Raw genomic sequence first — 21,944 nt, 5'->3', positions numbered from 1 at the left:
ACGGTAAGTACACACACCGTTTGTTCCCAGAGATAAATGCCAGCATCCTAAGCACGACAAAGGGGCATCTTTTTGTATTGTCTTTAGGGTTTCTTGTTGTTGTTGTTGTTGTTCTTAGCGGCGGCATGTGCTTCATAATTATTTTGAAGTGTTCTCGTTAATTTGAAATACTTATGGGCCAAGCATGGGCCGGACCATAAACTGCTGCACAAAACTGGATTACGGTTACATTTTAAATATGCTAAATATATCGTCGCGCCTCGTCTCATCTCATCTCATCGCATCTTGTCTCGAATTGCATGCATGAAGGCGCATTGGATGTGTATTACAAGCTTTGACAACGCCTTGCCACATTAGTGTTCTTAAGAGTGAGTCAAAATGTAATGCGAGGCTCTCACATTGATATTAGTTATTTAAGAGGCGACTCTCCGAACCCAAAAATACAATTACTTCGGAATAAGTGAAGAAGTGTTAAGGAGAATTCACTTTTTGGTATAATCTTTATTCGTTAACATGAGTAGACATCATTCTTTATTTTATAAAACTTGGTTTTTGACTATATTCATTAAATTTATTTCCAAACTTAATTTAATAGCATAACTTAGGTATTTCCAGTTGTTAAAAACAAATTTGCACCATTTATTTTAATAAATTTTGTTTTCAAATGAATTTTTTAACATTGATTTGTCTTCTTTTGAAATATATTTAGTACAATTTTCATTTTTATAATTTAAATTATTCTTTTACTCAACTCTCTTGAGGACATTGGCTTACATTTTTGTTTTCTCAATTTTATATAAAATATATAAACTTTTCTAAATGCATTTAATATCACAGCCAACTTAATTCAATATATGTTAATCCAAAAACGTATTTTATATTTTCTCACTATTGTTAATGGCAAATTTTGTTGTGATGAAGAAGAGAGATCAACAATATATTTTCACTCTTTATTTTCAATTTATTTTTATTAACTTCTGTTCTAAAAGTTACTTTTATAAATTCACTTTCCAATATGTATTGTAATACCTTTAAGTTCAAATTTAATTTCAATAAACATCGAATTTTTTTATTGTAAAAAACTGACTTGCTTTTTATTATTAATCATTTATTTACATTTCTTTATAACAACCACTTCACCCCGTATTCAGCTAAAGCCAATTGTCTAAACTTACAGTTCATTAGCACAGTCAACAACTCAATCACTTAAAGCAGTTGCTTTATGATCTACCTACATACAAAAGGGGTAGAAAGTCACCCCAGGGAGGGAAGGGAGCAAAATGCTTCAGCTTGTCATGCCAAAAAGATTTAACACCTCATTAGAATCAAAACGCAGGACGAGACGCAGGACGCAGCTCATCTACATGCCAGCCAACAAACATCGAGCAGCCAGGACACACAAGCAACAACAGCAACAACAGCAACTACAACTATTTGGCGGCGCCATGAATAAAGTCAGGCATAAACAGGATATATGGCCGCAAATCCCAGCGTCTTGCAGCGGCAATGAATATTAATGAGATGTCATCAGTCTTTCGTCAAATTAAAGCGCACAGAAGGCGAAAGAGAGAAGGAGAGTTGTTGTTGTTGTGTATATCCTGCGGTAACTTTTCTAATTGTTGCCAACACAACACGAATAAATCAGCCGGAAAACAGACTGACACATTGCCTTGCCTCGGAGAAAGGGTGCGTCAACATCTCTAGGAATAAGACTTGATTCTCGGGGCTCGGGCCGTGAGCAATTTCGGCAATTTGTTTAGACGTTGTGAACGTTTCCATCAAGGCTCCGCTGACTGTCTTTGCAACCCTTTCGCACCTTGAGGATGTCAGTCTTAGTTTCCTGCTTTAGCTTTAGCTTTGGCGTCTCACACGTCAGTGCACTATCATCACGCTTGTTTACACGCATAATTATGTGTGCCGGGATTCCGGGAATTCCACCTACAGGCTACAGGAAGAAGGAAGCTCAAGGTGGCGACACCGCAACGTCAAGTCAAGAACAGTCACAAGAAGTGGCATCACTTGAGAGTCAGCCTGTGGCTGTGGCCTCCTCTTCTTGTTCCTTTAATGCCTCGTGACAGATTTCGCCTCTTGGCTGCTTCAGCTGACGGCGTCGTGTCAGAATTTCTGATGCTGATAATATGATAATATGTTAATGAGGTTTGTTTATTTGATTTATATTCCCCCTTGTCAGCCGTTGAGGACGCTGTGGCTTAGTCAAATCACAGTCAACTGGCGAGTTAATCGCTTGCTTTTCAGCTTAAGCGGCAACTCCTTGACTTCACTGTCAAATCTCTCTGTATCGAAAATAAAATAAATTCGTGTTCATTTTGTTTGGAAATCAAATCGAAAAGTCGCACAATCGAGTAAATTTCTCTCTCGCTGTTTACAGTTAATATAAAACGCATTCATTGAATAGGTAAGCATTCACTTATTTAACATTTCTTCAGTTTGATCGAAGTTATTTTTTGCAGTCAAAATGATGCGCCTTAAGCAAATCGGTCCAGATCACATCGAGGAGCGTGCCAAGGACGAAGTTCGCGCCAGTTTGATCATCTTCACTGCCCTCTGCGCCACCATTCGACTGGCTCCCATTTTGATAAGAAAGCTCTTGGCTTAGATGAAGGGGAAAGTCACCAAATTGCATTTCAATTTAAATCAAATTACGTATTAAACATATGTGAATTAGGAATGGCAATGTTAGTTCCTTTCAAAGTTAAGCTGTGCGTAAAGTAATTTAAACATATAAAACACATCTGAAGAGTGAAATGTAGTACTGAATAAATGATTAAATAGTATTATAGCATTATAATATGGCATTAAGAGGAAATGTAGTGAGGAAATATTGGGAGTAAAATAGTAACACTTTTTTTATATTTCCAAAACGTTAAGGTAGAATTTTTTTATATTAATTTTCTGCATTTAGGGGAAAAATTGAATATTATATTCAAATTGGCATTTATCACTTTAAATATTATTTTCTTAAACTAATAAAATCATTTCCAATCATTCATACATTCCTGATATTTCTAACTTGAATTAATTAACCTAGAAATTTTCTAATTAATTTCTATGTATTTATAGTTTATCATAGCATAGTTAGTTGCAATATTTATGCAACTATCATCTTGCATATGAGCATTTTCTACACTCAGTCAGATAAAGCATGCAGCGCTCATGTAGTCACATTACGTATACGCAATGTGCAATGCTGTAGCACAGTTTTTTGGCGCAGTTGGCGCCTGGCCCTAACCTCTAGTGCTCTAGCCCCGTTTTGAGTGGCCCTATAGCCCCATTAGTCGTTGCTGATTCTGGCGCACATTATTTCTGGCACGGCACGTGTTTGAACCACAAACAGATGAATTTCTGCAGTGGAGAAGCGACGACGACGACGACGACGATGCTGGAGACGACGAATTATGAGCCACTCAGCGCACTTGCGTCGCGTTCCCATGCAAGTAGGGGGAGGCGGAAAGGGAGAAGGTAAATGGGGATCCTAGGCCAGGAGGCTGTGTGAGCTTGGTTCGCAACACGACTGCAATTCGTCCTCGGGGTCTTTTTTGTGTTAATAATAAATAAACGTGGCTCGACTCGAAGGATGCCTAGGGGAGCAAAGCACGAGGAGAGAGGGAGGGATGGGAGGTAGAGAAGTGCTTGTGTTTTGGACACCGGAGCGCATTTTAATGGACGAATGCAACGCTACCTGGGACACACCTTGTGCCGCTCCAGCAGCAGCAAAACAGCAGCCACAACTCCAGCTTCATCTGCAGCTGCAGCAGCCAGCTGCATGTGTGACACCAAGTGCTCTTGCTCCACTTCACCTTTCTCTCTCTCTTGCGCTCTCTCTCTGTCTTTTGGCTGCCCGGTTTGCCACGCTTGAAATACGGCATTTGCTCGTCCATCTTTTGATTTAGCACCGACATAAAAATGATTTATCAGTGACATTAAAATAATGCACACTGTGGCGCATTTTATGAGCGAATGGATTTTCGCGCCTTTTTGTTTTCATTCCAAGCAGCAGGCAACCCTCTCATTCCTCCCCCTTGCTCCTCTGGCTGCTGCTGCACATTGCATTTGAGCCTAGTCCCAACGACGCGTTTACGATCTCCGCTCTCCATTCTCTTCATTCCGCTATCCGCAAACAGCTGTCCGTCCGTCCGTCTGTCCGTCAGACTTTGTGTGCTGCCGTCAGCCGAATGTTTTACGGCCGAGGTGTTTGTGACTGCCACACACATGGGGAAAATGATTGTGTGTATGTGTGTGTGTGTGTGTGTGTGTGCGTGTGTGGAGCATAGAGCTCTGCACCTATCCGAACCTAGCGGGAGCATCATAAATGTAAACTTTTATGCGATTATCGCGTTCTCTTTCTCACCAACAAGCGCCGCACATTTTGCAATGCAGCCATACACTGAAATTAATTAAGAAAGTGAATAGTGAGAAGAAATTTATATATATAAATATAATCTATATACATATACATAAATCACAAGGTGAAAGTTAATTTCAGTGCATGCGTTTCTCTTTTTTAATATTCTTATACTTTTCTGCTGAATTCTTTTGTTTGCTCTTACATCTGCGAATATTGATCATCCCATATTTGATCCTCTCTACTCGATTCTCATTTAGTTAACTTCGCGTTGCACACTCTCGTCACCTGCTTGGTCACATAATAGTAACATAGCACATAATAGTACTTTGCTCCCGTGCAGTTAGCTTGCTACAGTTATGTACCGCTTTTGCTAATATGCATCATCGTTATTTTGCACCGTTCTATTCGATTCTCACAAAGTTCACTTTGTAAGCAGTTGTTTCGCTTGTTTTCTAGCCTGCGCTCACACTTGCTAACAATGCAGCTTATTATAGCAATTTGCGCCGCTCTACTCGATTCTCATACTGCTAACTTCGTGGAGCATATTCTGATCTGCATGATGATAGTGCAGTCAAGCAGTTCAATTCAAGCAGTGTTCTCTTCCTGCTTTAAACGTTTGCAGTCAAGCAGTTATTCAAATGCATAAGTTTCAACCTCTCTACTCGATTCTCAAAGAGTTAACTTCGTGTGGCACATACTTTAAATGTTTTGTGGAATGACTTTACATTTGTTACAAGTGCGATTCGTCATAGCAATGTTACCTTACTCTAGTTAATTTGTTTCAGCTATTTTCACTCTCTAGTCTTATTTCAGAAAATAGTCAACCAATTAATATTCTTATTCAGATGCACAGTTGCATGAGCATGTTCTGCTTTTACTGTAGTCAATAGCCAATCAGTTCTTCATCTGCACAATTATGCGCCTCTCCACTTGATTCTCATAAAGTTAACTTGCTGCCGGATTTCTCGAAGTGCATTTTGGTGCTATGTATTTGAAATGTGCCATAATTTGCACCCAGATGTGTGACACAGCAGACGGGCCAGCAGCGGGCTGGCAATCAAGCGAGGATGCATCGTGGCAGCCACACATAGCGACACACACACACACACATGCAGAGAGCAGAAGGATCCATGGCCAACAAACATATGCCCTCGTGGGGTCCTTGCGAACTCATTAGAGCGGGCGTCGCAGTCGCTATCTCTCTGTGTTACTGTGTGTGTGTGTGATGGTATGTGTGTTTCGTGTGTGTGTGTGTGTGTGTGATAGTACGTATGTGTGTGTTTAATGAGGACAACAGCAAGACAGGGAGCTGACGCTGGCGCAGGCGCTGCAGCGCAGATGCGAGACAGATACGAAGGACATGGACATGGACATGAGCGTGAATGTGGATGAGGATGAGGATGAGAACATGGACATGCATGCACATCTGCAGACGCCGCTGATTGCCCCGGCAATGGGCAATGGGCAATGGGAACAGGCCAGCATTCGGCCAGTTGGCAGCGTCAGCATAATTTCCTGATGCTAAATGCCAAACGCAGAGAACGAGAACGAGTTGTTGTTGTTGGGGGGATGAGAAACGGAGACGAGCCGAGCACTTAAGCCCATCCGCCGTACTCTGACCGACTGCCAGGAAGGAGACAGACTGAGAGATGAACAGAAAGAGACAGAGAGAGAGAGTGCTCTGTTGTTGTAGTTGCGGCTCTGTGTCATTGTCTCGCGCTAGAAACTGAGAGCAGGGAGAAAGGACATGGACCAGGGCAATTTAGAGCAGCGCACACACACCTGTTTTTTTGGGTAATTTATCTCGAAGAATTATTATTTCAAATATTTTTGGGGGAGAGGTAAGAGGAAGAGGAGGGGGCTGAAGTGAATCCCCGCTGGAGGACGACGCAACAGAAATAAAAGGATTTTAAAATGGTCATTTGATATGAATTATGCGCGTTGCTGCAATTACAGATCCCACACCACAGCAACTGCTCTATCTCTCTCTCTCTCTCTTTATCTCTCTCCCTCTCACTCCATCGTGCTTTGCCAATTGCCATTCGGTTGATGCCTTTGTCTGACTGTGATGCGGTTGTCTGAAGCGCTTAGACGCCACCGACCGGGGTTAACGGGCAACGGGTTTGTTTACCGCCACGCCCTCTAGCCCCTCCTTACACCTCCTTCAGCTGCCTCCTCGCGGCAGCTCCACTTCAGCTTCTCTTCGCTGGTCGTTGTCCCTGGCAAATGGCATTTTGGTGGCCGCATAAAACATTTGCTCTTGGACTTCATTGTTAAATAATTAAATCAGCTGCGAGACTAATATATTTCTCTTAATTGCAAGCAAAGTCCCCTCTGACACCCCACCGCCCCCCGCTCGACTTTTGCGCTGCATGAAAAATATCCTTTTTTGGCCATATTTCCATGAGCCATTTCTGATTTATGTGCCACCAATAGCCGACAATAGCTGACGGCATCCATATGCAGGACTCTGTTCGAGATTCTGCTGCTATTTCTGTTTCGGTTTCTGTTTCAGTTTCAGTTTCCAGACACAGCTGCAGATTTCGCCATTATAAATGCCCCTCGAATTATGACTTGCAACTGTTTGTGCTCGAGATTTGATTACAGATTAAAGGAATCTTTAGTATGAATACTTAATTACAATATAAGCCATGGGAATGAATAAAATTTGGGAATTGGAAATTCTTTTGAAGAGTTTTTTTTAATTATAAAAAAAAGTATTTTCTAAACGGAATTATTGTAAACTTTTTTGGGAAACAAATCAAGTGAACTATATTGAAATTAAATTAATTAGAAGAGAGATGAGGTCCGAGGTTCACATTCTGTACGAATCGATAATAAGTAAGCATAAAAATAAATATCTGAATGCGCTAATTAGAGTAAAATAATAAATAAATAGTATAAAACAATAAAACATAATAATATTTTATTATATTATTATAAATTTAATATTAAATAAGACTTCAGTTCTTATCAATAACAGGAAAAAATCTTATTGTTTTAAGATAACAAATCTTGTTATAAAATGAGTAAAATATAATATAATATTATAATATTCTTCGAATTAGATTTTTGTGTCTTAAATCTTTATGATTTTTTCTTCTTATTGATTAACACTTATATTATTTATCCAATGTTCCTGAAGTCAAGATGCATTTTCTAACTTTAAAATGTTTATGTTCTTGACGCACTTTGTGAACCAAAATTCTTAGTCTTAAGACCAAAATCTTGATTTTAAAACTTATTTCGCTAAATATATTTATGAATTAGTTGAAAAGACTTTTCTAATCTGTCATTAACTTGAAGACAATCTCATAGGAAGGAACTTATTATATCGAATTGAACAATTTAAAATTACTATTTATTAATTTGAAAACTCGATCGGATACAAAATTTTGTTAAATTAATAATGTTATAAAAAAATGAAAGTCTGAGACACATTATTATTATTATTATTTTATTTTTTATTTCGAATACAATTCCTTATTGCAATGAGATGAGCCAGAGCGACTAAGGCCTTCAGGCTACTTTCACAATGAAATAAACTAAAATAAAAACTTCTCTTATTTTCTAGGCAATGACTCAATAGTTGAATTGCATTCTTCAAACGTTGACAAGATTTATGCTGCTCTTAAGCACATCTGTCGTCCTGTGAGATCCATAAATATGTCATCCGAGGATGACAAGTGAGACACAAGTAGTTATGAGCATAACGTTAAAACATTCGCTGGCTGGCAAGCGAAACACAAAATAATCAATGGAAAATCAACAAAAATGTTAAAAAATAATTGCGGCGGCACCCAAAAACTTTGCTAGCAAGAGAAGAGGGGAGAGGAAGGAATGCGGGCACACAAATTGAAAAAGAAATGTAAAAATAATCGGCAATAAATTTAGCAAAAGTGTCGAAAACGGTTCAAACACACCGAAGAAGGAGAGAGAGCGAGATATACACGGAAATTTGGCCACGCCAGGAACTCATAGTTCAATGTCCTGAGCAGGCAGAGAGAAGGAGACAGAGACAGAGAGAAGGAGAGGGAAAGAGTCAAAAAGGGTAGGGAGGGAGTGGCAAGGTTCGTAGCAGCAACCGCATTTATAATAAATTGAATTGCAATAACTCAACTTCAATCAAAAATCATAATTCATGCAATTCGACAGGCAGAACCGCCGAACCCCGTTTTTGGCCAGGCTCAAACTGCAGGCGGTGGCCTCCATGTAACCCTCTCTCTCTCTCTCTCTATGGTTCTCTCTCTTTTACTCACTCTCTGTGTGTGTGCTTTCTTTATTTCTTTTTTTTGTGTTGGCCCTGAGTTGCATTGGGCGACGCTGTTCGAAAATTATAAATCTACGCTTTGACATGGCAGATGCGAGAGTGCTGACTGAGGAGGAGGGGAGGAGGGGGGTTGTGTGTGCCTGTGAAGACATGGATTTATAGACGAAGACATAAATACAAACGGAGCCATCGAAGTCGAAGAAACGACCGAAAAACGGCCAAAGACACCAAGAAGCAGCAGCAACAACGGCAGCAAAAACAGTGAAAAGTGCGAGCAGAGCCCAAGCAAGGAGGCGGAACACGCTCAATGCCCATAAATATCCTTCTGCTTGTAGTTGCAACTGTTCCGGCCATGCCAATGCAACTTACAGAAGGAGAGAGAGACAGAGAGGGGGAAGCAGAGGGTGGGCAGGCATTTAGGTGAAAATAATCACCGCTTCACATGAAATCATTTTGCGCCACAAAATGCCAACTGGAAATGCAAGAGACGCCAAAAACGGCAAAACCGAAAAAGGATACGCAAGGATCTCGCGTCCGCCAGACCGGCAAAGACAGCACAACTTCTTGTTCTTTGCTCCTCACTCCACTTCTCTTCATTCTCCTTCACTCTCGTCTGCAGTCGATGCGAGTATAAATTCAAAGTTTCTTCCCCTATCAAGGACAAACAAATCAAATGTGACAATTTTGGAAATCGTTTAAATGATTTTTAATTTTGATTTGTTGCGCATACATAGACATGGAAAGACAGAGATAGCGATAGAGGTAGAAAGAAAGAAAGAGAGGCAAAGAAGAGTTAGTCAGCAAATCGACAATTTAATCAGAGTTTTGCGTTTGATAAATGTGAATAAATAAATGTGAACTGTTTGATAATGAGAAAATTAGTAAGGAAAATAGTATTCTCATTTAGTATTTAGAATTCATTATTTAGTATATTCAGTATATTTACTATTCTCATTCAGTATTCAGAATGTTTAGTATTCAATATATTCAGTATTAAGTATATTCATTGATAAATGTGAATAAATAAATGTGAACAGTTCGATAAGAAGAAAATTAGAAAGGAAAATAGTATTCTCAATTGGTATTTAGTATTCAGTATATTTATTATTTAGTATGTTCAGTATATTTAATATTCTCATTCAGTATTCAGTATGTTTAGTATTCAATATATTCAGTATTCAATATATTCAGATACTATTTAGTATTCTCATTAAGTATTTAGTATATTCATTATTTAGTATATTAAGTATATTTACTATTCTTATTGAGTATTCAGTATGTTTAGTATTCAATATATTCAGTATTAATTATATTAAGATACTCTTTAGTATTTCGTATTCAGTGCTCAGTACATACTATAAAAAATTCTCCGAGATATAGTATATTCTAAGCGATATAGTATGTATGGCATCTATATTCAAAATAAAATGTACTAATAATTTAATTTTACATCTTTTCAAAATTCGATTTCTCTAATTACTTTTATTTTTCTCATATAATTATTACATTTTCATAAATATTTGCGTTTCTCTTATATATTTTAATACAAGTTAAATTAATCTATAGCAAAGACATTTCTTTCTTTGGATTAATTGTGCACTTTATGTACAAATTTAAATTTATATCAAAGTATATCTTCCTCGACAACACCTATTTATCATGCATTCTAATAGATACACAAAGCACTACAATGGGCTTTATAGTATCTAGTGAAGCAAACTTCTTTCACAAAGACTGTGTGAAGACGCACGGAAAGAAATACACATAATTTTTGTTCTCGAGTTTCCGCATTTTTATTGAATGTAAAAATGCTAAAAGCGAATAGCATAATAATAAACTATGAACACACTGAATTTGCAGCGCCACAACGAATTTCTTATACACTTATCGAGCAGTAAAAAGTGAAAAAAAACATTAAATTGCTTACTTTTATATTCGCTAAAAAGTTTCGTCATTTACTTTATTTGTCTGGGTATTGCAATTGGATATTAAGGATACAACTTTTCGACGATTTTCGAGCACTTTTTTAGTCGAGTCGACATCATATTTTATTGTGCACATTTTCTCTCATTCCGTCCGTCGTCGCGTCGTGTTTTCATGTTTTGTTCGCAGAAATATTTTAATGTTTATTTATATGTAGATTTTGTTTGGTTATTGTAAAAGGCCAAATGGCAAAAAGGACTCGCACTCAGCGGATGTTCGTCGCCGTTTGACCATGGCCAAAAGTAACTCCAAGCACTTTTTTTTCTTTTTGCAACATCTCCTGTCATAAAAAAGCACGAGTGGAATCCACATAATGCTGAAAAGTGCAACAACAAAACAAAAGCAAAGAGAACGCAACACCTTTTAATAGAAAAAAAAGGATACTCGACAAAAGGTCGCGGAAGTAATTTACAATTTGACCAAAAATACATAATAATGAAAAAAGAGGTAAAACGAGAGGGAAAAGCAAATAAACTGAAAGGGATCAGGGATTGGAAACGGATTCGGGATGTGTCTGGTTTGTGTTGCAAATTGACAAGATTTATTTTCAATTAAAAACAAACGAAACGCGCGTCGAGCGTCGAGCGCATTATACGAGTATTGGCAGCATTTTATGTGATTTTCAATTTTGCTAATAAATCAAAAAGGCGGCCGGCATTTCAGCATTTCAACATTTTCACAAATTTTCACAATTTTCATGTCTGGCCAAACTATTGTGGTGAGGTTTCAGTTGTTGTTGCTGTTGTTGCATGGCGTGCAAGGACGCTGCCACCCTTAAGCCACAGCGCATGTCGCGTTGATGAATGACGAAGGACATGCAGTCACACACACACACACAGATTCGCATACACATGCAACACTCACACGCACAGCGATTGGCTGCACGTCGACGTGCAATAATTTCATGTGTCCTGTGGACACACACAAAAAAAAAAAAGAGGAAAGAAATAAAAAGGGCAAACGAACGAGAGAAAAACGCTGCGGAGGACGCGCTGCAGCCGCCTCATTGTTGTCCTGGTTATTTATGGCCCATTAAGGCAAGCGGCAATTGCACATGTGTTCTTCACACTGCCCTCCCCCTTGCCCCTTGCCCCTTCCTCACTCCCCCCCTGTCCACTGTGCACCCACTCAAGGTGTGTTATGTGTGTCAGGTCGGCCAAGTTCGACCTCCGAGTGATGCGAGTGCGGCAACGTCTTTGGTTTTAATTGTTGGCCAGACAGACACAAATGTTAATAATTGCGCCGAAGCATCCTTGATGTGTAACCTTCCCCCCTTCCCCTTTCCCTCCCCCTCTCTTTATCTATTGTGCTTTTGTCTAATAATCATAAGGCATAATTCATTTCAGATCGTGTTTGCCGCTGAATTTATGTCGCTTCCTCCTCGTTTCATTCGCATTTCCATTTACGCACGCAAAAAACAATTATCCCAGCGTCGTTATGCCGAAGGAGTGGGGAGGGGGAAGGAGCACACATTTAATTGCCTGGCCAAAGGATTCGAATGGAGACATTAGAAAAATCTGTCGCCGCCAAACAGGACACACGTCGCTGGCACCAAAAGTCGTTAAAATACGAGTTTCACTCGCATGAGAATCTGCCATTAAATGAAGCTGCAGCAACAGCCAAAGGAATGAGAGTAAGGATGGAGATGAAGATGGAGAGGGGAATGGTAACTGGAGGTGATTCCATAAACATGTGTGCAATTGCCAAAGGATCGTGCTCTGCTAGTTTATTGAATATGACACACAGTATTGCCTCTTGGAGAGCAACACAATTTATTTGGCAACAACTTGCTCAAATGTGCAACATTCAATTTCAATTTTGTTAAATACAATTTTACACATTTGGCTGTTAATGTGCGAAAATACAATTAAAAAAGTGTATATAATATGTTAGCCAAAGAAAAGTGTACGATATTAAAACTTACTATCTTCATTTAGCAAGGCAACAAACATGAGAATCTCTGAGCCTAGTTGAGTTAGCAAAGGCTATACCAAATATTGATATACTATTACATTCAAAACATATTATTGAGTTAAAAATATATCAGATTGTATAATTTAATTCTATATTCACTTCAATATAGAATTTCCAACAATTATGCATAATGCATTAGAAAAGTAAACACTAGTAAATCAACTCACTTATTATGCTATCAAAAACATTCCTAAATCAGCATCTCTTTTGCAGTTTGCTGTCCTCTTTCAAAGCCGCCCCAAGTCGTCGAGCGAACCAATCGCAGTCTGGCAGCTGGAGCTTCCATTGCGATGGTGATTGCGATTGCAATTGTCATATCCAGTTGCTGTCCAGAAGCAACTCAAAATCCCCAAGAGGAAGCGCAGCAGCCGATGACTGGCGACTGTAAAAACTTCAAATCATTGCAAAGTGGCAAAATAAATAAGAATGTAAATAAATTTCGGAGCGTGCGCCAGACTTGGACGTGGACGTTGCACTTGGACAGGCGAAGTCAAGGCGAAGGATGCCGAGACAGGACATAAGCCATTGCTTCAGTCTGCATTACGCTCTAGCTGCTGCTGCTGCTACTGCTGTTGCATGCCACAAATTTATGCGACATCAAGTGGAAGTGGATTGCTGCCGTGCGTTTAACGCCGTTTGTCCTCTGCTCTACACGTTATCCTTGTCAACTGACAGCGCAGAAATAGAAGGAAAGAAGCACACAAACTATAACTAAACACAGCGACAACCTCAAGGGGGCGTAACCAAGTTGCTCTAACTGAAATGATGGCTCATAAATACGAAGCTGAAAAGAATGAAAAGTGCCATATAAACAAGACAAATAAGTGTTGCTTTTCTTTTTCTAACCGAGCTGCTTTAGTTGGTATTACACTGAAATTTTAAGGATAGCTTGGGGCTTAAGCTTAGAAAGAATGAAAAACATATTCCAATTGAAATTCTTTATATTAAATAATATAATATAGTAATATATTATACTAAGATATACCTATATACAAATTACTTCGAAATTTTAAGGATATCTAAATGAAGTTATAAGTTATAAGTATAGAGAAAATACAAAACTTATTCCAATTTGAGTTCTGTATATAATATAATAATTATAATTAACAATTTTAAATATATAAGGTTTAAGTATAGAGAGGATCAAGTACAGATTCCCATCCAATACAGATTCCAATCAATACAGCTTTTCATCTACCATCATCTCACTTTCATTTAATACTTTCCAACCTTTACGTACAATTTTTAACACAATATTTATACATATAAGTATTTATATCTATTTACACAATATTTTCCAAATTGTCAACTAATGTTTTACCTGTAACTAAGTGCATTTAATACTCCACTAAAGTGCATTTAACAATTTTAAATTTCAATAGCTGACAATGGCAAGCGCTTTAAGCATTCTGCTGACTATTGTATTGCACTTGATAGGAGGTACTTCGATATTTGTACATCAAATGGGCGAGATCTGCACAGAAGCACCTTTGCTGGCCAGTCTCCTGGTTTACCTCTCGCTGATGAGTATTTTCTACGACATTCAATTGATACCGCCTCACTGGAGTCATATGCCAGGATTCCTCAAGTTGCTCATCGAGTTCTGTCTGATTGTGCTGCTGACCGAAGTTGGAATGGTGTTGATTTGGGGTAATGTGGAACTATTCACAGAAGATCTGCTGAAGAGTGTTTGCAAAAGTGAATCTGCAGTACGCATATATCTGGCTGTTTTGCTCACATTTCTGAGTGGAAGCATTTTTTTATTAGTATCTTTCAAGACGAATAGCTCGAAGAAACTCAAAGAACTCTTTGAGCAAGTTTCATTGAAATTGAATGCAATAAAGCAGCCAACAACAGAGAAAGTAAAATTCCCAGAAATTCCAACAAACTATAATTAAATATAATAAATAAATATAGTCTGCAACATACAATTTAACGTTTATTAAGTATACGCACTGATCATCATCTTAACTTTGCACTTAACGAGTGCAGTTTGTGTGCTGAATATGAAATCACTTTTGATAGGTAACGAGATGTCCTTCGCCTCCTGTTTGTTGTCGTCCTCTTTCTGAGCGCTGAATGTTTAATTCGGCCTGAACTGAAAAATGCATAAATAGCATTTTAATTAGAAAATTAGCTGGAAATATGCAGCGCACGTTAATCGCATGGCAAAATGTGGCTGCCTCGCGAATCGGATTCGGTTTCGAGCTGGGAGAGAAGAGGAGGCGAGAAGAGATGTTTGTTGTCGGGCAACAAAGCTCATGCAATATCCAGGAGATGCGACAACAAACTGAAAGCCAACTGACTGCCGTTGCACTCTTCCCTTCTCTCTCCACAACTCTCTGCATTCTCTATTCACGCTGCCGCAGTTGCTGTCCCTCATTCCCCCTGCTTCCCTTTGGGTGACACTCGAAAATCATTGCGACACTCGCTACGACAACGACTACGGCTAATGTTACGGGCACAGTTCTGACTCCGGCTCCGACTCCGGCTACAGCTACAGCACAGCTCTGGGGAGTTCGAGTTCGAGTTCGACTCTGCTGTTTGTTGCGACAAATGCCGTTATAATTATTTATACCGTAAGCACATTTTATGGTGTCGCAATTTTAAAATGCAATTAGACGCGCAACTCTATGAAGCTCAACAAAAGCAGCAGCAACACAACTAAAGCAGACGGCAGGAGAGCTTAGTCTTAGCCTGAATAATACCCTGTAAAAACGTTTAAATATATTTTGAAGTAAAAAAGTGAATGTCAAAAATATTTGATAATCTAGCTTAAACCGTTTAAAGAGATTGAGCAAATATACAAAGTACAAATGTTTCTTTATTTTGTCCTTTGGAATTTATTGATTTTATTTTAAAGGTATACAATGTATACTATACATTATATTTAAATAGTATTGTAAAACAAATAAATATAAAATTCAAACGTATTCGTATGATAATAATAATATGAAATCTAATCGTATTATACATAATTTAACTTTATTCCTATTCTTTTTAAACACTTTCAATTTTAAGATCTTATTTACTTTAATCTTTTTCATTTCATGCAAATCTATTCTACACCCTCCAAAACTAACTATAATCTACCCAACACTCCACTTCATTACAGGGTATTAAAAAGCTTTGGCATTACATAAAAAAAGGGAAGAGACTAGAGTCGTTACACGGACAGACAACTGTAATTCTTAATGGGGTTTTGTCATTTCAGTGTCGTGCCCAAAATGCTATGCAAACATCAACGGAATTGGTTATGCTATCATATAATTTCATGCTTTCTCTCTCTGTCTCTTCTCTCTCCCCTTTTCTTCTTGCTTCCTTACTCACCTGGCTTATTAGCTTTCCTTTGTTTTGCCTTGCGCATTTATTGAAAATCTGGCGCTTTGCAATATGAATTTTCTCGCTCAAGCTTGAGGCGTTGCGAATCGGAAAATCGAGTAGTGGAAACAGCTGCTGTCATATTTTGATATTACAAAACAGATACTCATAACATATTTTGGGACATCTTCTTATTTAGTGACTGCCACTTATGCAACAAGCGAGGCAACGTTACTCGCATAATGAAAACTTTCCGCTAAATAAATTTGCATAAAACTTTTGACTCACATATGGAAAATACGAACATTGTATAAAATGCAATATGCGCAGAGTGGACTTCATTTTAATACTGGCAATATGTGGATATGGAATTGTAAGTTTATTAAATAAATACAAGCAATCATTGGATGGAAGTTTATTTGGTTTACTTGATTAATCAAATCTTTTTCATTTACTCAAATGCACTGTAAATTTATGTTTCATATATTGAATTTAAGCGAATCAATAAATAAAGTAATAAAATAAAGATAGTTCTAGTTTACATATTTCTTTTATAAGTTTAAATTTAGGTTTATTTAATTCAATGTAAATATAAAGTCATTACGAATATATGAAATTAATATGTGCACCCTTTAATGTAGTTTGTAAAGAAGGAAATGCCTTTTCATAGCAAGCTTTTTCTCTTATTGTCTTTTGTAATAATATTCCTGTGGACTATCGCATTATCGAGTGCGGTCGTAAACTATTTGCAGCAATTATCTGGCTAAGTTCATTCGATGCCTTTGGGGAAATATGCGGCGAATTAATACAACTTTATAGCAGGTGGATGACAGAGAGAGAAAAAGAGAGAGAGCGAGAGGGAGGGTGGCAACTCTAACAGCGAGTTGGCAACCCTTTTGGCCCCTTTGTCTTCGATGGTTTGGTTTGGCGCAAGTTTTCGCTTAATTTATAACGAGGATTACAATAAACAAACTAATCTACGGCAATAAACACTAAAAATCCCCCAAAGTGTTTTGGCCATCTAATGTTCCCGGGGGAAAAAAGGATTGCCAGCCACTATTTGGAAAAAAATGGAGGAAAGAAGGGGGGAAGAACATTGTCTTTTTTATAAGTTAAATCGCAGCAATCCTTTCGCCTTTTAAATATGCCATTTCCGCTGTAAGATTATTTTTCGATATCGCCAAAAAAACGAAAACGGGAACGACAACGAAAACCGAACGAACTCGTATCATTCGAGATGTTTACGAGTGTCCAGTGTCCAGGGACCGGAGAGCCGGAGATGCGTTTGGCCAGCGCCACCAAGATAGGCATCACGGGTTCAGCGTTTTGGCCTCTTCCTGTGGCTGTTGCGTGTGTGCGTGTGCTGCATCCTGCTGGATCCTTTTTTCTATTAACAATAAATTTGTACGATTTTTATTTGACCACACACGATGTGGTTCATTGATGACAATGTTTGAAGATAATCTCCGCTAGTTTATGATTATTATATTTTATTCAAAGGAAATGAAAAGCGAATATAAAAGCTAGGCAATGTTTGATTTTATTTGAATTAGAAATTTTGAGAGCAACTAGCTGCTAATTCCAGCACAAAACTAACACCCAAAGAGAGACATAGAAAGCAAGAACGGAGGAGGAGGAGAATCTACAACACATCGTCTAAACGGGATGCGCGTGATGCCCGGAAAGGATGCCATTAAGGACAACGGTTACAATCGTTAGTGAAGCCATTAGTTTTGTGCAGCGCCAATATGCGAAAATCAGAGTCAGAGGCAGAGACAGAGACCGACACACACACATCTCCATCCCCAAGAATGTGCTGTTGTACTCGTCGCTCTTTGTATAATTGCAAGTGCAGAGCTTTACGAAAAACTCCGAGATATAACATAAAATAACCCAAACGGGACAACAAAATGTCCATCTTCCACTAATGTGGCCGCAGTTGCAGAAGTCCGGCAAAGGGCAAGGGAAAAGGGGAAGGGACAAATGGGAGAGTGAGCGACAGCGACAAAGTCACGAAGCTGAAGCTCAAGCTGAAGCCTTAAGGACATCAGGACAACAATAACAATAAAACAAAGGCCCGTTTGCCAATGGACAATGTACACGGGTAACTGAAAATAATTTCTGGGATATTATCACAGTGCTGGGCTGCTGCCTCTGCTGATGTCCCAAGCGCGATATGAGCTCAAGCGCGATATGAGCTGAGAGAGAGAGAGAGGAGAAGGAGAAGAACGAAACGAGATTCACATCAACATAATGTCTACTTTACAATGTGGATAAAGTCGAAACGGCTGAGCTGAGAAAGCAAACGAAATCACATCCATATCGAGCCCACACCTGACACCACACATCGATGGACTCTCCGGACTCTGGTCGCTGGTCAGTCTGTGGACTCCAATCCTCCCCCATATTTTTTGGGTGCACACACACGCCACGTTGCAATAAGTTACGGCTGGCGGCAGCCATTACTACGTCGCGCATGGTCCCCGGGAAAATGCTGCTGGCCCGGCTCGAGTCTGTGGACAGCCGTGGAGACAAATCCGAAATCCATACTCGTAAACAAATGCAACTAATCGCCGTTCATGTTGAACGTGTTCACGGCTGAGGCAAACCTGAAATTGTGGCTACAACACAGATTGTATTTCTCTCCGTTCTCTATGTTCTGTCTATCCAATGATCATTGTGCGGGCTTTTGGCTTTTCCATTCGCAATCTGATAACCCTCGCAGGCAAACAAAATGAGATCTTAGAGCAAAAGCATTTGAATTCAATATTTATTTGTGCAAAACTCAATTACAAATGTATGTTAAACGCTGATCCGCTTCATGAGAGACTTATTCCAGGACAGCCCATAAAATGTAAATGAGGAAAACTTAAAAATCGTAACGAAAAGAACCAAGAATTATCCGTTACAGTCTAAGTTCCAGTTCGATTACTCAATGAAAACTTCGATTTATTAGTAACCTATGAAGTATACGTTTCAATGCCTACTTTATTTCATATTACATTACAAAATTAACCAAATTTAGTCTGATGTCGTCTCATTCAATCCAATCATAGTCTAGCTTGAACTCGCTAGAGGTCTCTACGTAAAAACGAAATTAATTTTTGGTGCGACAACGACGAGAAACCAGGATCAGAATTTAGGATCAGAATTTTTGATGAAGCTGAGTCCTGCGTCCACTAGAAATAAAGAAGTGAAGCGAATTTTTTCGCATTTACCAAAATAGCGACCAACTGCTAGGGGGATATGGGCATATAAAACCTTTGCAAAATCCGCAACTAAAAGGTTGGCAAAAATCGCCAAAAACAAATCATAAATAAAGCAAACCATTTGAAAAAAAAAATATTTGCAAAAAAGCGTTGACAGTCAAATTCTACTTCAGAAGAATTGAAGAATAGGACTTTCATTGTTGATATAGAATAGTTGATAAATGAATAGAATAATAGTTCTATAGGTATATTAAATACGATAATAATTCTATGATTAACATATAATAGAATAATAGTTCTATGAATATAAAAAATCACTAGCCAAAATCATTAAATCAGCACGCATAGGACAAAAGTCATTTATCTGCAACGTCTGCAAAACAAGAAATAGGTATATAGCATTTTGTAAAATATTTTAATCTTTTCACAAACTAAAAAAGTCTCCTCTAAATAAATGATTTTAAACATTTTCATCGCAGATCAATATGCTGGATTATCCTCTCAATTTAAGTGGCGCAAAGCATTTAAAAGCAAATAATAAAGTGCAGACAATGGAAAATGAAACGTTTGAGAATCCTGCCAACCAAAGCAGTTTCGATTCTTTAACAGAGAGTTTAGACATCTGTGAATTTCATAATCATCAAGCACAAATCAATGATTTTACGCCCAGTACTAAAAGAAATAGAGACAATCATATTAAATCCATTGACATGGAAGAGAAGAAAAAAGAGTTTCAGTCTTTTAAGAAATTGAAGGCAACAGCTCAACAAATTAATGATGAAGAAGATTGCTCCGAACAACAATCGGAAATTGATTTACAGCTCAGACAAGTAGATGATCCCGATTTTGATCAGCTTGCGATTGGTTATAATAATTCTCTAACCGAGCATTTCATTATCTCGGAGAAGCTGCAGCAGGAATATCAATTGGATCATGATGAAAATGGGAGCAGCTTTCGGTTGTCAAGCAATGAGCTCTCCTTCTTGCTGGAAACTCTTCAAAATAATTGCGAATCACTAACGGAACTTAGCAGCTTAGATGAATATGAAATGGATATTCAAAATACAATCAATGATAGACATGAAGATCCAGATGTAGCGGAGACTTTAAGAAGGACAGTTGAGGAACTAAATGAGACAAATAGCAGCTTTAACCTTGTGCCTCTTGAGCAGAAAAAGTCGTCGATAAATGTAACCGACCTCCATGAACTGCACAACTTTAAGATCGAGCTGGACACAAGTAAATTAAGTAAGTAACAAACAATTTGTGGCTAATCCTTTAGTCAATTATATCATTTCATTTGCAGTGAAATTCAGTGCATTGTTTCCGAAGGAGGAGACAGCATCGTGTTACCTCTAGAGCAACAACACACACCCCACTGTCCAGTGTCCATCGTCCATTGTTCAGTTAGCAGTTGCAATGAAGCAATAATCACTGTGACCAGAAACAATTCAGCTAAAGTTGGAATGAATACTAGCAGCGACAGACAGAGAGCAGACAGAGGCAATCACAGAAATTGGACGCATCTAATTGCCCCAAAGGTTGAGCAAACAGCGGCAGGCAGAAAGCAGGAAAGCAGCAGCAGCAGCATCACATCGATAGCCAAAAAATATGAATGCCACAACAGTCGGATGTTGTGTTGTGGGTCCAATTGGAGGAACAGACACAACAGCGACACCGCGGCATGTCAACACCGCGTTCTGTTCCCTTCCCATGTGGGGACTCGGTGTGTGTGGTCACTAGCTACTAGAGTGGGAGAAGAACACCATCGAGTAGAGAGTTCAATTCCAATCAACCACAGCGGACACATCAACAATTCGTGCGCCGCCAAAAGCTTGTTCTAATCCAATCAAATCTCAAATGTGGTTGCTCCCCAATGCGACTGGCAAATTGTGACAGTGGTGACGAAGCACACTTTTGTGCACACATTTTATATTTTTAAAATAAAGCATTTTATTTCATAGAAAAAACTTTGGTTTTTAATTGTTAGTTTTAATGAAATAAATATATAAATTAGACAGATTTTATACTTCTACATAGAAATAAATAACGTACTGAAATCAAGAATAAAATCTTCAATCAAGATTGTTCGATGTCAAAATTGAACCAATTCTACAAAAAATCTAAATTGTGCAAACTTGAAATTCTAGATTATAATCTTGTCTCAAAAATGGAAAAATCTCTAAATTTAACCAATAACTTAAAATCTTAAATCAAGATCAAACGTTTTAGATTAATTCTGGATTCAATATACTTGAGTTTTTAAATCGAAAAGTTTTTAATTGCAATCTTATTTTCAATCTAGAATAAATCATTCTTGAATCCAAATTTCAAATTAAACCAAGAAGACCAAAATTCTCTGATTTTTTTTAAGATCGAAAAGTTCTTTGCTTAAGTCTTACAATCTTCTTTTTAATCTAGAATTAAAACATTTTTGAATCACGATTTTAATCTTAAAATAAGATAAGAAACTTAAAATTCAAATTTAGTATAAAAATCTAAGATTTTTTCAACATTGCAATCTTATTTCAAGATTGTTTTTCTTAAGATCGAAAACATTTCAAGATTTGCTGCCTTTTGTTCAATCTTTTCTCTTTGTGTAAAAACCAAGCCATAATTTTATGTAATTATCCTACTGTGCACTGTTGGCTTTGGCTCGATTAACAACTCTGCTGTGTACTGCTGGCCGAGAGCATTTATCGTGACAACGAATTGTGGTTTATGGCAGGAGATGCCATCGATTGTGTGTGTGTGTGTGTGAATGCCAAACGAAATAATAGTGTATTAAAAGTGCACCATTGAGTGGCTGTTTCGAGTGGGT

At 38.2% G+C, this 21,944-nt stretch overlaps 3 protein-coding genes across 4 annotated transcripts; all 3 read left to right on the top strand.

Annotated features, from left to right (window-relative positions):
* Positions 1 to 2,272: 2,272 nt before the first annotated feature.
* LOC132793409 (uncharacterized) lies at positions 2,273 to 2,809 on the top strand. Its single transcript, XM_060803329.1, has 2 exons — positions 2,273 to 2,416; positions 2,472 to 2,809. Exon 2 carries the CDS (start codon positions 2,477 to 2,479, stop codon positions 2,615 to 2,617), a length of 141 nt encoding a protein of 46 aa, XP_060659312.1. The 5' UTR covers positions 2,273 to 2,416; positions 2,472 to 2,476; the 3' UTR covers positions 2,618 to 2,809.
* Positions 2,810 to 13,795: 10,986 nt separating this feature from the next.
* On the top strand, positions 13,796 to 14,533 carry LOC132793885 (uncharacterized). Its single transcript, XM_060804034.1, has 2 exons — positions 13,796 to 13,916; positions 13,976 to 14,533. The coding sequence occupies exon 2, from the start codon at positions 13,982 to 13,984 to the stop codon at positions 14,489 to 14,491; it is 510 nt and encodes a 169-aa protein (XP_060660017.1). The 5' UTR covers positions 13,796 to 13,916; positions 13,976 to 13,981; the 3' UTR covers positions 14,492 to 14,533.
* Positions 14,534 to 18,923: 4,390 nt separating this feature from the next.
* LOC132791654 (uncharacterized) lies at positions 18,924 to 21,087 on the top strand. 2 transcript variants are annotated; one of them, XM_060800679.1, is made up of 3 exons: positions 18,924 to 19,199; positions 19,603 to 20,371; positions 20,430 to 21,087. In XM_060800679.1, the coding sequence occupies exons 2-3, from the start codon at positions 19,609 to 19,611 to the stop codon at positions 20,480 to 20,482; spliced, it is 816 nt and encodes a 271-aa protein (XP_060656662.1). In that variant the 5' UTR covers positions 18,924 to 19,199; positions 19,603 to 19,608; the 3' UTR covers positions 20,483 to 21,087. The 2 variants fall into 2 exon arrangements, with proteins under 2 accessions (XP_060656662.1, XP_060656653.1); XM_060800670.1 differs by having other exon boundaries at positions 18,924 to 19,514.
* The last annotated feature ends 857 nt before the right edge of the window (positions 21,088 to 21,944 follow it).

Source organism: Drosophila nasuta, chromosome 2L (genome assembly GCF_023558535.2).
Source record: "Drosophila nasuta strain 15112-1781.00 chromosome 2L, ASM2355853v1, whole genome shotgun sequence".
Classification (NCBI taxonomy): Eukaryota; Metazoa; Arthropoda; class Insecta; order Diptera; family Drosophilidae; genus Drosophila; species Drosophila nasuta.
The sequence above is the reverse complement of the archived record's forward strand: the minus strand, read 5'-3'. Positions and strand labels throughout refer to the sequence as shown.

What these genes read in the sequence shown, in the direction of transcription:
- LOC132793409 (XM_060803329.1), top strand. Translation starts at nt 2,477, where the DNA reads ATGATGCGCCTTAAGCAAATCGGTCCAGATCACATCGAGGAGCGTGCC.
- LOC132791654 (XM_060800679.1), top strand. Translation starts at nt 19,609, where the DNA reads ATGCTGGATTATCCTCTCAATTTAAGTGGCGCAAAGCATTTAAAAGCA. An exon ending in GCTGGACACAAGTAAATTAA is followed by an intron (nt 20,372 to 20,429) that starts GTAAGTAACAAA and finishes TTTCATTTGCAG; the next exon opens with TGAAATTCAGTGCATTGTTT.
- LOC132793885 (XM_060804034.1), top strand. Translation starts at nt 13,982, where the DNA reads ATGGCAAGCGCTTTAAGCATTCTGCTGACTATTGTATTGCACTTGATA.